At 36.0% G+C, this 14997-nt stretch overlaps 1 protein-coding gene across 1 annotated transcript in view; it reads left to right on the top strand.

The window, feature by feature from the left end:
- MIER3 (MIER family member 3) overlaps positions 1-14997 on the top strand; it is a 32967-nt gene that overhangs the window by 13975 nt on the left and 3995 nt on the right. Inside the window, exons 5-12 of the mRNA XM_012497441.2 lie at positions 863-983; positions 2817-2902; positions 3068-3140; positions 5169-5320; positions 7811-7892; positions 9723-9817; positions 14559-14686; positions 14768-14910. Of these exons, the coding sequence (XP_012352895.1) occupies positions 863-983; positions 2817-2902; positions 3068-3140; positions 5169-5320; positions 7811-7892; positions 9723-9817; positions 14559-14686; positions 14768-14910 (880 nt within the window). The remainder of the gene's footprint in view (positions 1-862; positions 984-2816; positions 2903-3067; positions 3141-5168; positions 5321-7810; positions 7893-9722; positions 9818-14558; positions 14687-14767; positions 14911-14997) is intronic.

Below are 14997 nucleotides of genomic sequence, written 5' to 3'. Positions count from 1 at the left end.
TTAATAAATCCCCCAGAAGCCTTCAAACCCAGCTGGCTTAGGCGTGGAGTGGTTGGAGAGAAGTTCCGTTTTCTTGGCTCTGGGAGTGACAGCGGCTGCAGCAGCCAAGACCGCGGTGATCCATCTCTAACATAGGCTGGTTGTGGGGAGGCCTAGTCCCTGCTGAGGAAAATTCACACGGCCATGGCCTCTGCTAACAGATCCCTGGGAACCTTTCCTTGCCTTTCAGATCTCAGGCAGGGAGAGGAATCCACATCTTGGAACCTCTTCCTGTGAGTTATATTGTTCCCACTTTTAAGTCAATGTGATATTAATGTACCACAGACCTTAATGACCATAGTTATTCAACAAGTATTTATTGAGTGGCTACTATGTGCTAGGCACAAGGATGACTGTATACTTACATAAAAATTAATTCAAACTTGTTTCTTTTAAAATTATGTCAGTAGAGCTGTTCATTAGTCAGACTTTTAAATTATTGGAAGAGTGGAGTTTGGAGGCATTTTTTCAGTTTTATTATTGACAGAAAATGAATATAATTGTTAACCACTTAAAAGTCAGACTGTTTTTGTTGTAAATTCACCAAAAATTAGCCTACAGCTTTAGATAAGCTCTCTGCATACCCACAAATTAGGCAATTGTTTAAGTATATAGTTACACTGATTATCATTTAATAGTATATTATTGAATATTATATAATATCTAATATTAAATATTTATGTACATGAAGTAAATCATAGAATTTCATATTTGTCTCATAAGATTCCAACTGCTTCTGAATTATATGTTATAAAAGGATAGTTTTCTTAATTAATGAGATGTAATCATTTCTAACTCTAGCACTGCCTTCTTATTCTTCCAGGAGGAAATAGCAAAAGACCTGTTGTCAGGTGATGACGAGGAAACTCAGTCTTCTGCGGACGATCTGACGCCATCTGTGACTTCCCATGAAACTTCTGATTTCTTCCCTAGGCCTTTACGATGTAAGAAACCCAGTGGATTACTGATAAATAGTAACATTGATACTGTAGCTTTAGTACATTTTATTGTGTTCAGTAATTTGTGTCAGAATATTCTAAATATTTTATGTGGTTGAGATAAAATACTTCTATAATTTAAACAAGATTATAACCTTTCTTTTGGGATAGAGGTGAACTAATACGCCATTTAAAAATGGAAATATTTGGCCAGGTGCAGTGGCTCACACCTGTAATCCCAGCACTTTGGGAGGCCGAGGCAGGCGGATCACTTGAGGCCAGGAGTTTGAGACTAGCCTAGCCAACATGGTGAAACCTATTCTTTACTAGAAATACAAAAAATTAGCCAGGTGTGGTGGCACACACTTGTAATCCCAGCTACTTGGGAGGCTGAGGCACGAGAATCACTTGAACCTTGGGGGCGAAGGTTGCAGCCAGCTGGAGATGATGCTACTGCACTCCAGCCTGGGTGACAGAGAGAGACTCTGTCTCAATAATAATAATAATAATAAGATAAAATAAAAATGGAAATACTGACTTTATTTTTACAAGGCCATTTTCCTTCTCAAGACTCATCTGTTGCTATGGTAACCATTCTTAGTTTGACCACAAAATTTTATAGACCTTTTTTTGAATTTCTATTAAAAGGCTCCTGCTCTCCTGGTTTTGAAAACTTATTAGTGCTCAAAAGGTATTTTTATTTTTAATGATTCATCTTTTTCCTATTAGTTCTTGGTGTTACCTCTTAATGTTTATCAGTAATATTTTAAAGGTTTTGAGGTTGGGCGTGTGATCCCAACACTTTGGGAGGCTGAGGTGAGAGGATCACTTTAGGCCAGGAGTTCTAGACCACCCTGGGCAACATAGCAAGACCCTGTCTCTACAAAAAAATTTTCAAATAAAAAACTTAGCTGGGTATAGTGGCATGCACATGTAGTCCCAGCTATTTGGGAGGCTGAGGTAGGAGGATCACTCAAGCTCAGGACTTTGAGGTCACAGTGAGCCATGATCAGGCTACTGCTCTCCAGCCTGGGTGACAGAGTGAGACCCTGTTTCTAAAAATAAATAAATAAAATGTTTTGGACTAAAATAATTTCTTAGATGCAATCTCACTTTTTTTTTTTTAGGTATTTTTATGATAGAAGAACTGTTTGGTCAATAAGTTCAAATATCCATGCATTTGTGTGTGTACAAAAACAGTTTTGATGGACCTAATATGCAATTCTGTGTGTGTATCTCCTTCTGGATTAGTATAATCAGAACTCCAGTGTTTTACTTTCTTTTTAAGGTGACCACAGTGGTTTCCTTTTACATCCGAAACTATTTAATAGTATACCATAATAATTATCAGGATACTATACACTTTTTTTTTTTGAGATGGAGTCTCACTCTGTCGCCCAGGCTGGAGTGCAATGGCGTGATCTTGGCTCACTGCCACCTTTGCCTCCCAGGTTCAGGCGATTCTCCTGCCTCAGCCTCCCGAGTAGCTGGGACGACAGGCACCTCCCACCATGCCCGGCTAATTTTTTTGTATTTTTAGTAGAGCCTGTTGGCCAGGCTGGTCTTAAACTCCTGACCTCAGGCGATCCACCCACCTCGGCCTCCCAAAGTGCTAGGATTATAGCCGTGAGAGCCACTGCACCGGCCAGGATACTATACACTTTATTAGGATTTTCAGTGTCTCATTTTGACCAATGTCGATTGTGAGAAACATGCAGGTGGTTTAGTATACTTATGCTGATCTCACATATTTAACAACATTTTTAAAAATACAACAGGCATTCTTCCAGGTTCTGCAAAAATAGGCAGTAAAAACCTTTTTAATTTTTATCTTTTAAGCAAATACTGCATGTGATGGTGATAAGGAATCAGAAGTTGAAGATGTTGAAACAGACAGTGGTAATTCACCTGAAGATTTGAGGAAGGTAAGCTGAGTTAATATAGTGGACTAAATTGGCTTTTAAAAATATTTCTGAAATGATTTATGATAATTTTGTTGTTTTGACCTGTAGAAACTGATTAATGAGTTGGGGCTTTTTTTCAGTATTTTTTTTATAATAGGTTATTTTTACCTCTCAATTTTCCTGTAGGAAATAATGATTGGTTTACAATATCAGGCAGAGATTCCCCCTTATCTTGGAGAGTACGATGGTAATGAGAAAGGTAAGGAAAGCTTTTGATTTTGATAATGTTTGGTAGATAAGGTTACCATTTGATACGTTTATTTAAATATCTGGCTTTATACCAGCCTTGGCAATATATAGATAGATTTGGGAAACATGCAGAGTTAGGATTTTTAGGCCTGACTTAGGAAAAATGTATCAAAGTTAGTCACTAGACTCAGAGTTTCCCCCCACCCCCCGCCCCGCCCCGCCCAAGGCACACATAGTGCTTATTAGCCAGTGTGCTCAGTGCCTGTTCGAACAGTGGAGAGCCTCCCACGGTGCCGTACCTTGGCCTTCATCCTTCTTCAGTAGAAGCGGGTAGGATCTCATCACCTGAGATAATGAGAATGTTAAGATATAATCTTCTGGAAAGAAAACTCTTGAGGGAAAAAGAGACGGGAAGAAATTCTCCTTCCCTAGCCCCAAAAGAGCAGGAAGTGAAATGTAAGGATCTGCTTTCACTTGTATACTCCTAATTACGTGTAATCGGTTTTTCCTCATGTTTTTGGTGCATTCCAACTGTAGTTGGTTTTCAAAATATGGAGGGGATAAGGTGGTAGGATCTAAAAACATAGGTACACCTTCTTAGTTGAACTCGGGAATATTTCCATGGGTGTTTGGCCTTTTCCCTAAGTTGATTTATCCCTGTGAAGTCACAAGGGCAAAAGCAGCACCCAACACAATACTTCCTGAGTCCTTCTTTTTCCTTTCCTCCATGCCACGTCATCCTCCATTTAAAGGAGGGAGGAGTGGTTACCCTGGGGTTGTTAGCCATGGCAGCCACTAGGAACACTGTTTTCCTAAACTGCTTTCAAACTGTTAAAAGACAGTTGTCCCAGGGGAAGCAAAACATAGCTGATGATGTTCAGATGTGCCAGCCTTCTCACCTCACCACCCAAATGCCACACTCGGCCTTTGAGCCAAGTACATGCTCAGCAACTGTAGGTCCTTAGGTCACACATAGTAGAGGTGATATTCTGTCGGTGCTGCAGATTGGAGGGAAGGTGTACTTTCTCTATCTTTTGAGGAAATAAACCCAAATTGTTTTACCTATTTCACTTGTGACCAAAGAGTAAAGAAAGTTCTAGGAACTTCTCTCAAAAGTCTAGTCTTACTGCTTCACAGGCACACTTTATTTTTAACTTTCCTGCTAACTGGGAATGACAATGCCTGCCTCCTACAGTTAGGATGATAATGCCCTTATCATGGTCCCTGGTACCTGGTAGTGTGTTCTCAGTAAATTATTTTTATTAGCTATAGTCAGTATTATGCACTTGAAGAACGGATTGCACTTGAAGCACTGGACTAAATACTTGGGCCATTCATATTACTTTATTGTGTAAAGTAGAAGCTTTGAGTAAAATGGCAGAGTGCATTAATAAAACATAAACTTGTTTTAATGACATTTTGTTCATTAATATATGAGTCTCTTTAAGAGATTGTGGAAAGTTTACTTTTCTTACTGTTTCTCCCTCTTCCCAAAAACCTCCCTAGGGAGGTTTGGTTAGTCTACTTTCTCCTTTAAATAAAAGTTATCTTGTTGGGAGAAAAAGTATACCTTTCTTAGCTATTTCCTTATTACCAGATATTTTGGGTTTTATTTATTTGCAATTTTGAACCTCTAGAGATTTCATAGAGCAATTTAGGGATTTCAAGAGAAAATTCCAATGAGGTTATTAGAGAATTTACACAGGTTATTTTTGCCCCTTCATTAGAAGAGTATAAGATAACCACTGTGGGGTTTTATATTAGACTTTACTAGGCATGGAGAGCCTTCAGATTGGTCAGTATATCCAACCATCAAAAAAGCTACTTGCTTTGGCCCCTGGAATCCTTGGCCCATAATAAAGTTAAATTTTCGCTTGTGTGTGAAAGGCCCTACTTAATGGATAATCAGATTACTGGTGTCTTCAAAGTTATTTACTTGTCCCACTGGATAGCCTATCAAGGAAGACAAAGAATTGTTTGTGTACGTCTTTGAGTGCATTCATGATTTTTAATGTGTTAATGGGATTTTCTTTATCAGTATATGAAAACGAAGACCAGTTACTTTGGTGTCCTGATGCGGTTTTGGAGAGCAAAGTTAAGGAATACCTTGTTGAGACTTCATTAAGGACTGGCAATGAAAAAATAATGGATAGGATTTCTGCAGGAACACACACAAGGGACAATGAACAGGTATACTTCAACTTCTGTTGAAACAGCAGCCAGTTTACAGTATCTTCTTGATTTCTTATATTTGATACAGATATTTGTAACATGTGAAGTAGATATCTTTTCTGATAGAGTTTTAAAGTGTGCAAAATACTGGTTTAAAAAACCATAACCTTGAGTTCTAGAGATAACTTCACTGTAGTTTTGTATCTTTTCTTCTGGTCTTTTAAAAAAATACCTTTACATATGTCTTACTTGAGATGCCATTTTATATCCTTTTAATTAATTAATCTTATTCTCCTTTGCCATTGAGAATTATTTAATACCTCATTCTTGATGTCTGTATAGTCTATCCTATACTTTTTTTTAAAAAAATTTTCCCTAAATTTCAACATACTGTGTACTTATCCTATACTTGTAATTCATTTATTTAAACATTCTCTGTGGTTGGACTTTTAGATTTTATAAGTGTATTATTTGAATTATTCTCAACTTTATTTAGGAAGTGATTAAAAAGTAATGTCTATTAAGACTGTATAAATTTGACTTAGGAGCATTTGTTAAGCGCTTGTGTACCTGTAGATTCAGAATACTCTCCTGATCACATGTGGGATGGGGGATGGGAACATTGCCTATTAAGCTTTTCGAATACCCCTAAGTTTTGCCCCTCTGACATCATTCTGCTTCTTTCATATGACTTTATCACTGAGAATCCCCAACCCTGACTAATAAGCATTCAGAGGTAGGCAGACACAAACTTGAATTCTGAAGTAACATAGGGAAGTCATACTAGCTGTCAAAAAGAAATCCCATTGGGTTTTTGTATTGATATTTCAAGTCTATATTAATTTTAGAAGAATTAAAACCTTTATAACATTAGAAACTCAAATGTTTTTTTTTTTTGAATATCACATGCGTCTCACTAATTCCTCAATATCTTTTATGTGTGTGTGTATTCAATGCTATTGGAAAGGGGAGCTCTATTTTATTTATTTATTTATTTATTTTTCCGAGATGGAGTCTTGCTCTGTCACCCAGGCTGGAGTGCAATGGCGCGATCTCAGCTCACTGCAACCTCCACCTCCCGGGTTCAAGCAGTTCTTCTACCTCAGCCTCCCAAGTAACTGGGATTACAGGCATGCACCACTGTGCCTGGCTAATTTTTGTAGCCAGGCTGGTCTCAAACTCTCGATCTTGTGATCTGCCTGCCTCAGCATCCCAAAATGTTAGGATTACAGGCGTGAGCCACCGTGCCCGGCCCTCTATTATATTTATAATTGTATATTGTTGATGTTGAGAAATACCAATTTTTAAAAAAATGTGTCTTAAACTATTGAAACTACTTGACTCTTTCAGGTGTTTCTCAGGTTTTCTAGCTTGCTTTTTAAAAAATTTATTGGTAGTATCACTTTTGTTTGACACATCATAATTGCGTACATTTATGGACTGGTTTTCTGGTTTCGGGTCATTATTAAATTACACTTTTGTTCCTTCCTTACCATTATTATTCCTGCTTTATGTCTTAATGCATTAGCTGTAACTCTGAGATATTTGGTAATAGCAGTGATTTGGTGCCTGCTTTTGGTGGAAGTAATACATCTAAGGTTTTTTACATTAAGAATAATACTGATCCTTGGTTCTACTGTCTTTACTATAGCAAGATAATATCCATCTATTTATAACTATTATGGTTTTTGTCTTTTTAAAATTAGAAATGAATATCAGATAGTTTTTAAGCAGCTGTTGATTTTTTTAAATTAAAATTTAATTATACATATTTAGGTACACAGTGATGTCTTGATACACATAATGTATAGTGATCAGATCCGGGTAATTAGCTTAGAGTGATTTTTTAAAATGTAGGCTATTGATATATTAAAAGTTTTCCTAATATTGAGCCATCTTCACTTCCTTAAAACTTAACTTGGGAAGGTAGATAGATTATTTAACTTTCAATTGAATTCTTATTCCTGTTTGTTATGTTCATAATTCCAAGCAGATTTAATAGGAATATATACTGATTCTAAAAAGTGGCACCTTTCATAGTAGATGGAAATAACTGAGACCATTACAATCCTAGTCTGAAGTGCCATGCCTATTACTCCGGCTCTGCTGCTGTTCCCGTATATTAAAACTAAAAGAGACAAGGAGGAAATGACATCAAGGGACAAACTGTAACTCATTTTTCCAAACTAGAAAAAGAAACATCTAAAATAGGGGAAACTCTAATCTCAGACCTAGTGTTTTTGTTTGTTTTTTTAAAAAAAGAATGATACAGGCAGGTGACTTCTGAGAGGCAGCGTGAGGATGAACAAACTCACATGATACCAGAGTCAGTCTGCACGATAGTTATGTAGACTAAATGCTTGGGCAAATACACCTTCAAATGCCTTGAAATTAGAGAGGATTTCAGTGTTTATCAAGACTCCAATATTTATCAAAACTCTTATACCTGTTTTTTAAAATGCTGTTAGGTATGAACTTTTAATACTTTTTATTGAATATCCATCCCAGGCATTATATGAACTTCTCAAGTGTAACCACAATATAAAGGAAGCAATCGAAAGATACTGCTGCAATGGAAAGGCCTCTCAAGGTAAGAAACACTTGGGTTTAAGAGAGGGACATGACAGGGATGGTCATTTGGGGATCAGAATAAGCAAAGTCTCCTAAGGGACAGAGCAATCCTGTAACACTTTTGTAAGATCTGGTTCAGCTCCATAGCAAATAATTTTTCCTTTTCTTGCACTCTATTTTTAGATGTATCAGAGATTGTTCAAATACAAATTAGTCACCCCCCTGCCACCTCTACTTTGTGGAAGAAATAGTTACAGAACAAAGCAGACCCCAGAGATGACAGTATGTCCAAAGTAATTAAAAAGAATGGTTTTATGATTTCATTGAAAAAAAGTTTTTTTCTTTTTTTTTTTTTTCAGCAAGACAGGAAATGAAAAGGAGATTAAAGATTAAAAAAGAAACATGTATAATATATTCCACTGAATTTATTTCAAGAATTGTATTTTTAGTAATCATGTAATAACATTTTATAGTTCTTATGTTTTGTGTGTGTCAAGGAAAATGGTTAACTTCTATTTCAGTATTTTTTGTCATTATATAAATGGATTGCATGCACCATAGCTTTCATTAAATATGTGTAGAATGAAAATAATACTTAGTAATATTACTAGATGACTTGGAAAAGTATTAAAACTAAAAAATAATACATTTAAACTTATGAATTGAGATAGTCTATTAAAATGTCTCCCTTAGAAAAGCTGCTTCTTTGAAAAAAAATTATTTTAGGCTCTCAAAACTCTCAAAATACTGGTTTCTTCCTTAGTTCAAACTATTTTTCACCTTTATTACGGACTGCTATTAATGGCTTTAGGGACCTGGTCTCCCATGTCAGATGAGACACTTCAGAGATACAGATGAGTAATAACTAATCTTAAGTCTAGGCTATGACTCTTTGAAGACCTTCCAGGTCTCTGCCCCAAGTAGATGCGGAATTCACCAATGTTAACATCTGCTGGGAAATTGAATGGGATTTATTGTTTTGAAAGCATGGACTGTTTCTTATTTCCTTTATATTTCCAGAGTATGGCACTCCACACACCGATTTCAAATAAATATGTATTGATTATACTTTACTTATGGTCTCTAATTAAAGAATTTGTGGTTTTGTTTTTTGTCTTTTTTGAGACAGGGTCTCACTCTGTCTCCCAGGCTGGAGGGCAGTGGCATGATCTCAGCTTAGTATATAGCCTTGATCTCTTGGGCTCAGGTGATCCTCCCACCTCAGCTTCCCAAGTAGCTGGAACTATAGGTGCCTGCCACCATGCCTGGCTAGTCTGTTTTTTTGTAGAGACAGGGTTTTTCCATGTTGCGCATGCTGATTTCAAACTCCTGGGCTCAAGTGATCCTCCTGCGTTGGCCTCCCAAAGTGCTGGGATTACAGGCATGAGCCACCACACCTGGCTAGAACTTGTGGTTTTGAAGTAAGACCAAAACAGAGCTTCTTTCCCCCAATAAAGGAGGTAGAGTTTTTTTTCTAATTGAAAAATACGTTCATTGTTTAAAAAAATGTTTTTAATCAGAAAAACAGGCATGTTATAGAAAAATGTTAAATTCTCATCCCATAATGCAGTGGAAAAAAAGCAGTGTTTATATTTTTGTATTCTAGACTTGATCTATAGTATGCATACTTTTGGTAATTCTAACTGAAATCTCCTGCATACAGAGAGAGAGAGAGAGAGAGAGAGAGAGAGAGAGAGTGTGTGTGTGTGTGAGAGAGAGAGAGAGAGAGCGTGTGTGTGTGAGAGAGAGAGAGAGTTTATGACCTTTTACAGGGAAAACATACTGAAAATCAGTGATTCACGTAAGAGAATTTGGGGGCCCACGAATTTTATTTTAAATTTTTTTTTAGAAGGAATGACTGCATGGACGGAAGAAGAATGCCGAAGCTTTGAACATGCACTCATGCTTTTTGGAAAAGATTTTCATCTTATACAGAAGAATAAGGTAAATTAGGCAGATGAGTACAGATAAATTACTAGTTACAGTGAATGTAAGCAACTAATTTATAAGTCACTTAAGTAGGAAAAAAGAACAACTTACTAATGTTCCCTTGCCATTAGCATTTCAGGTATCATTCTAACATGACTAATTTGCTCAAGAGATGCCACAGCCTGCTTATGGAATGGCTGATAGTATATTCACATATCTTTTCACATAAACAGTTAACACAAAGTGGACTCACTGTATTTTTTAGGAAGTCTCACTCTCATTTCTCCTTGACTTTCCTTTCTTATCAAGCCATTCAGAGGTTTGTGGCCTCAAAATAATTTCTCTTCAGCAGTGAGAATAGCTGTTGCTGAAGGAAGAAACATTGTTACTAAAACAACTAGAAACATATTCTAACACCACCAAATGCTGGTAAGGATGGGAAGCAACAGGGACTCTTATTCATCGCCTGTAGGAATGCAAAGTGGTACAGCCACATTGGAAGATAGCTTGGAAGTTTCCTATAATACCAACCATACTCTTACCGTATAATTTAGTAATCCTGTTCCTTGGCATTTACCCAAATGCGTTGAAAACTTATGTCCACACAAAAGTGTTTATAGCAGCTTTCATCATAATTGCTAAAACTTGGAAGGAACCTGTATGTCCTTTGAGGTGAAAGGATAAACAAACTGTGGCACCTCCAGAACTGGACTATTATTCAGCACTGAAAAAATTGAGCTAACAAGCCACAAGGAAACATGTGAAATCCTAAATGCATATTATTAAATGAAGGAAGCCAATCTGAAAAGACTGCATATATATGATATTCCAAAAGACTTCCAAATATATGATATTCTGAAAAAAGCAAAACTATGGAAACAATAAAAAGGTCACTGGTGCCAAGGCCGAGGCAGGAGGGAGAGGTGAATAGGCAGAGCACAGACCATTTTCAGGGCAATGAAACTATCCTGTATGATGATATTGTAATGATAGAGATGTGTAATTACACATTTGTCAAAACCCATAGAATGTACATCATCAAGAGTAAACCCTAATGTAAACCATGGTCTTTGGGTGTTGATGTGTCAGTGTAGATACATTGATTTTTTTAACAGATGTACTACTACAATGTAGGATGTTGAAAGTAGGAGAACATCAGGATATATAGGAACTCTCTACTTTCTGCTCAGTTCTGCTGTGAACCTCAAACTACTCTTAAAAACTAAAGTCTATTCAAAATACATACGTATGTTCATTAGAATAGTTTGGAATAATTCTCATTAAAATATGCTCTGTTTATTTCCTCTTTTCATCCTAAAGGAAGGCAGGGTTCTGAAGCATTTGGGTGGGTAGCTCAGTACTTTATGCTTTTATAAAAACTAATGGACTTTAGTTTTTAGAGCAGTTTTAGGTTTACAGCAAAGTTAACCAGAAAGTATTGAGTTCCCACATGTCCCTTCCACTCCTATAGTTATTATTATATCTTTTATTATTAATAGTGTACATTTGTTAAAATTAATGAGCCAATATTGATACATTATTATTAATTAAAGTCCATAGTTTACATTAAGGTTCGCTCTTCATGTTGTACCTTCCATTGATTTTGGCAAATAAATAATGATATATATCCACCAGTACAGTATCATACAGAGTAGTTTCACTGACCTAAAAATCTCATGTTTTATTCTTCCCTCTGTCCCTTCCCCCTCCTCTCTAACAACTTCTAGCAGCCATTGATCTTTTTATTGTCTGTACTGTTGCCATTTCAGAATGTCATATAGTTGGAATTATACAGTATGCAGCCTTTTCAGATTGGATTCTTTGACTTAGCAATATGCATTTAAGTTTTCACCATGGTATTTTTTGTTTGTTTGTGTTTGTTATGAGGCTTGATAGCTCATTCTTTTTTTTATCACTGAATAGTATTCCATTATATGGATGTACCAGTGTATTTATTCACTTACCTATTAGAGGATATCTTGGTTGCTTCCAAGTTTTGGCAATTATCATTAAAGCTATAAATATTCATGTGCAGATTTTTATGTGGATGTAGGTTTTTAATTCATTTGGCTAAATACGAAGGAGTAAGGATTACAGGATAGAATGGTAAAAATGTGTTTATTTTGCATGAAACTGCCAAACTGTCTTCCAAAGTGGCTGTACCATTTAGTATTTCCAGCAGTAATGAATGAGTTCTATTGCTCTACATCTTCACCAGCATTTGGTGGTGTCAGTGTTTTGGATTTCACCACTGTAATAGTTTTTAATGCCATCTCTTTATTGTTTTAATTTGTAATTCCCTCATGAGGATGATATTGACCATCTTTTCTTATGCTTATTTGTCATTTGTGTGTTTTTTTTCAGGTGTTCATTCAGATTTTTTGCCCAGATTTTAATTGGGTGGTTTGTATTCTTGTTGAGTTTAAGGAGTTATTTGTATATTTTGGATTCTAGTCCTTTATCAGATATATGTTTTGCAAATATTTTCTTCCATTTTGAGGCTTATCTTTTTATTCCCTTGCCAGTGTGTTTGCAGAGTGAAAGTTTTTAATTTTAATGATGTCCAACTTAGAATTTCATCTGATTGTTCACGCTTTTAGCGTTTTATTTAAAAAAATCATTGCCAAACGTAAGGTCACCTAGATTTTCTACTGTTGTCTTCCAAGAGCTTTATAGTTTTGCATTTACATTTAGGTCTGTAATCCATTTTGAGTTAATTTTTGAAAGGAGTAAGGTCTGTGTCTAGATTCATTTCTCTTTTTTTGTATGTGGATGTCCAGTTGTACTGGCATCATTTGTGGAAAAGACATTCTTCCTCCATGGAATTGCCTTTGTTCTTTGGTTAAAGATCAGTTGACTGTACCCGTGGGGTGTATTTCTGGGCTCTCTCTTCTGTTCCTTTAATCTATTTGTCTTTCCCCCCACTGAATACCATACTGTCTTGATTACTATAGCTTTATAGTAAATCTTGAAGTTGGCGACTGTCAGTACTTTGATTTTATCATTTGATAATACTGTGTTGGCTATTCTGGGTATTTTGCCTTTCCATATTAAATTAGTTTGTTGATACCCACAAAATAACTTGCTGAGATTTTGATTGGGTTTGCGCTAAATCGGTAGATCAAGCTAGGAAGAACTGACGTCTTAACAATGAAGTGTCTTCCTATCCATGAACATAGAATATTTCTTCATTAAGTTCTTCTTTGATTTCTTTAATCAGAGTTTGGTAGTTTTTCTCATACAGATTTTGCATATATTTTGTTACATTTATACCCAAGTATTTTAATTTTGGGGTGCTAATGTAAATGGTCTTGTGTTTTAAATTTCAAATTTCAGTTGTCATTGCTGTTATATAGGAAAGCAGTTGACTTTTGTATATTAACCTTGTCTCCTGAAACTTTGCTGTAAGTGCTTATTAGTTACAGGAGATTTTTTGTTGATTCTTTGGAGTTTTCTACGTAGATAGTCATGTCACCTGTAAACAGACAGTTTTATTTCTTCCTTCCCAATCTGTATACTTTTTATTTCTTTTTCTTGTCTTACTGCATTAGCTAGACCTTCCAGTATTGATGTTGAAAATTTCACACTTTCTGTATGTTTGAAAATCTAATGTTTCTCAAAGATGAGATAAAGCGTATTATTTAAGACATTTTTAAAGAAGTCTGGATTGTCCTTTTAAGTAAAAAAAACCATCAGTTTTGTAATGACTTATGAAATTTACTCTATCCATTCATTCCGTAAACAGTTATGTCCTTCCACTTCACTTGCCAGACATTGTTTTAGGCACTAGAGATACAACAGTGAATAAGACAGAAAAGGTCTGTGGCCCCACGAAGCCTGCGTTCTCTGCGAAGACTTATAGTTAATGATGTTTATTGAAAGGTATACTGTATTTCTTGGTTTAAAAAGCTTACTCCCATATTAGTAATCTTATATCACAACTTACTCAGGAGTCAGGTTAGAGATACTGAAACTTCTTTATCGGGTACTGATTAAGCAAGGGAGAAAGCGTTTATTGGATAAGGATGAAGAATTTTGTTCATACATCTGAATTCATATCTGTGGCTGTATGTGGTTAGAGGAACCCTGGTTTGGGTGTGGAGCCAAGTTGGTGAGGCTCAAATTTTATTCTTGTTGTTTCCAAAATCTGTTGGATCTAAAAACCAAACATACTGGAGGGAGAAAGCCCTGCCTTTAGCCAGCAAGTCTTCTTAAATTCCAGATGCTGTAGACCGTTGATCCATTTGCCAAGGGTTCTTAATCTCTTTTGGAAAGTGGAACTCATCTGATGAGGCTGCATTCCTTCCCCCCAGAAAAGTATGCCTAAATATAATTTTGTGAATTAATAGATCTCAATGAAATCCATTTATGGACCCCTTAGAGGTTAGTTAATCCAAAGTTAAGAACCTTCACTGTAGTCAAAATCACTGAGCTCAGGGAAGAAAAGTAAAGAATGCTAGTGTTTAAGATTTTCAGTGAAGGTGTAAGATAATTTCTGGATACACACTTGTTTTATAAACTAATACATTCTGATTTTTTAAAAAAAAAAACCTTGGGCTTTCGAAAATGGCCTCATTATTAAATGTAAAGGCATTCCACTAATCAAAATGTTCAGAACTTTATAATTTATTAAAAGTGTTCAGAACTATATAATGGGAAAATAAGACCCATGCATTGAAGTTGTAGTGTTGTGGAAAAGTTGCTTAAAAAAATGGTTGAGTTTGTTGGTTTTTTAAAAATTCAACTTTTTCATTAGGTGAGAACTAGGACAGTTGCTGAGTGTGTAGCATTCTACTATATGTGGAAGAAATCCGAACGTTATGATTACTTTGCTCAACAGACAAGATTTGGGAAAAAACGATATAACCATCACCCTGGAGTTACGTAAGTACTGTGGCCTTGACTTCAAAGACTTACTTTTAACTGTGATATACAGTCATAAAATTACTGGGGTGTGTTTTTCAGGGACTATATGGATCGTTTAGTAGATGAAACAGAAGCTTTGGGTGGGACGGTAAATGCTTCAGCCTTAACTTCTAACCGGCCTGAGCCTATTCCTGATCAACAGCTAAACATTCTCAACTCCTTCACTGCCAGTGACTTGACAGGTAAAATGAAGACCTTTCTGTGTTTAGTACAGTTCGTTGCAAAATTGTGTCCTCTGTTTCATGTCATAGGACCACTTACTTAAACAA

The sequence above is a fragment of the Nomascus leucogenys genome, chromosome 18, assembly GCF_006542625.1.
Source record: "Nomascus leucogenys isolate Asia chromosome 18, Asia_NLE_v1, whole genome shotgun sequence".
NCBI classification, from domain to species: Eukaryota; Metazoa; Chordata; class Mammalia; order Primates; family Hylobatidae; genus Nomascus; species Nomascus leucogenys.
This window is presented reverse-complemented; position numbering and strand designations above follow the sequence as displayed.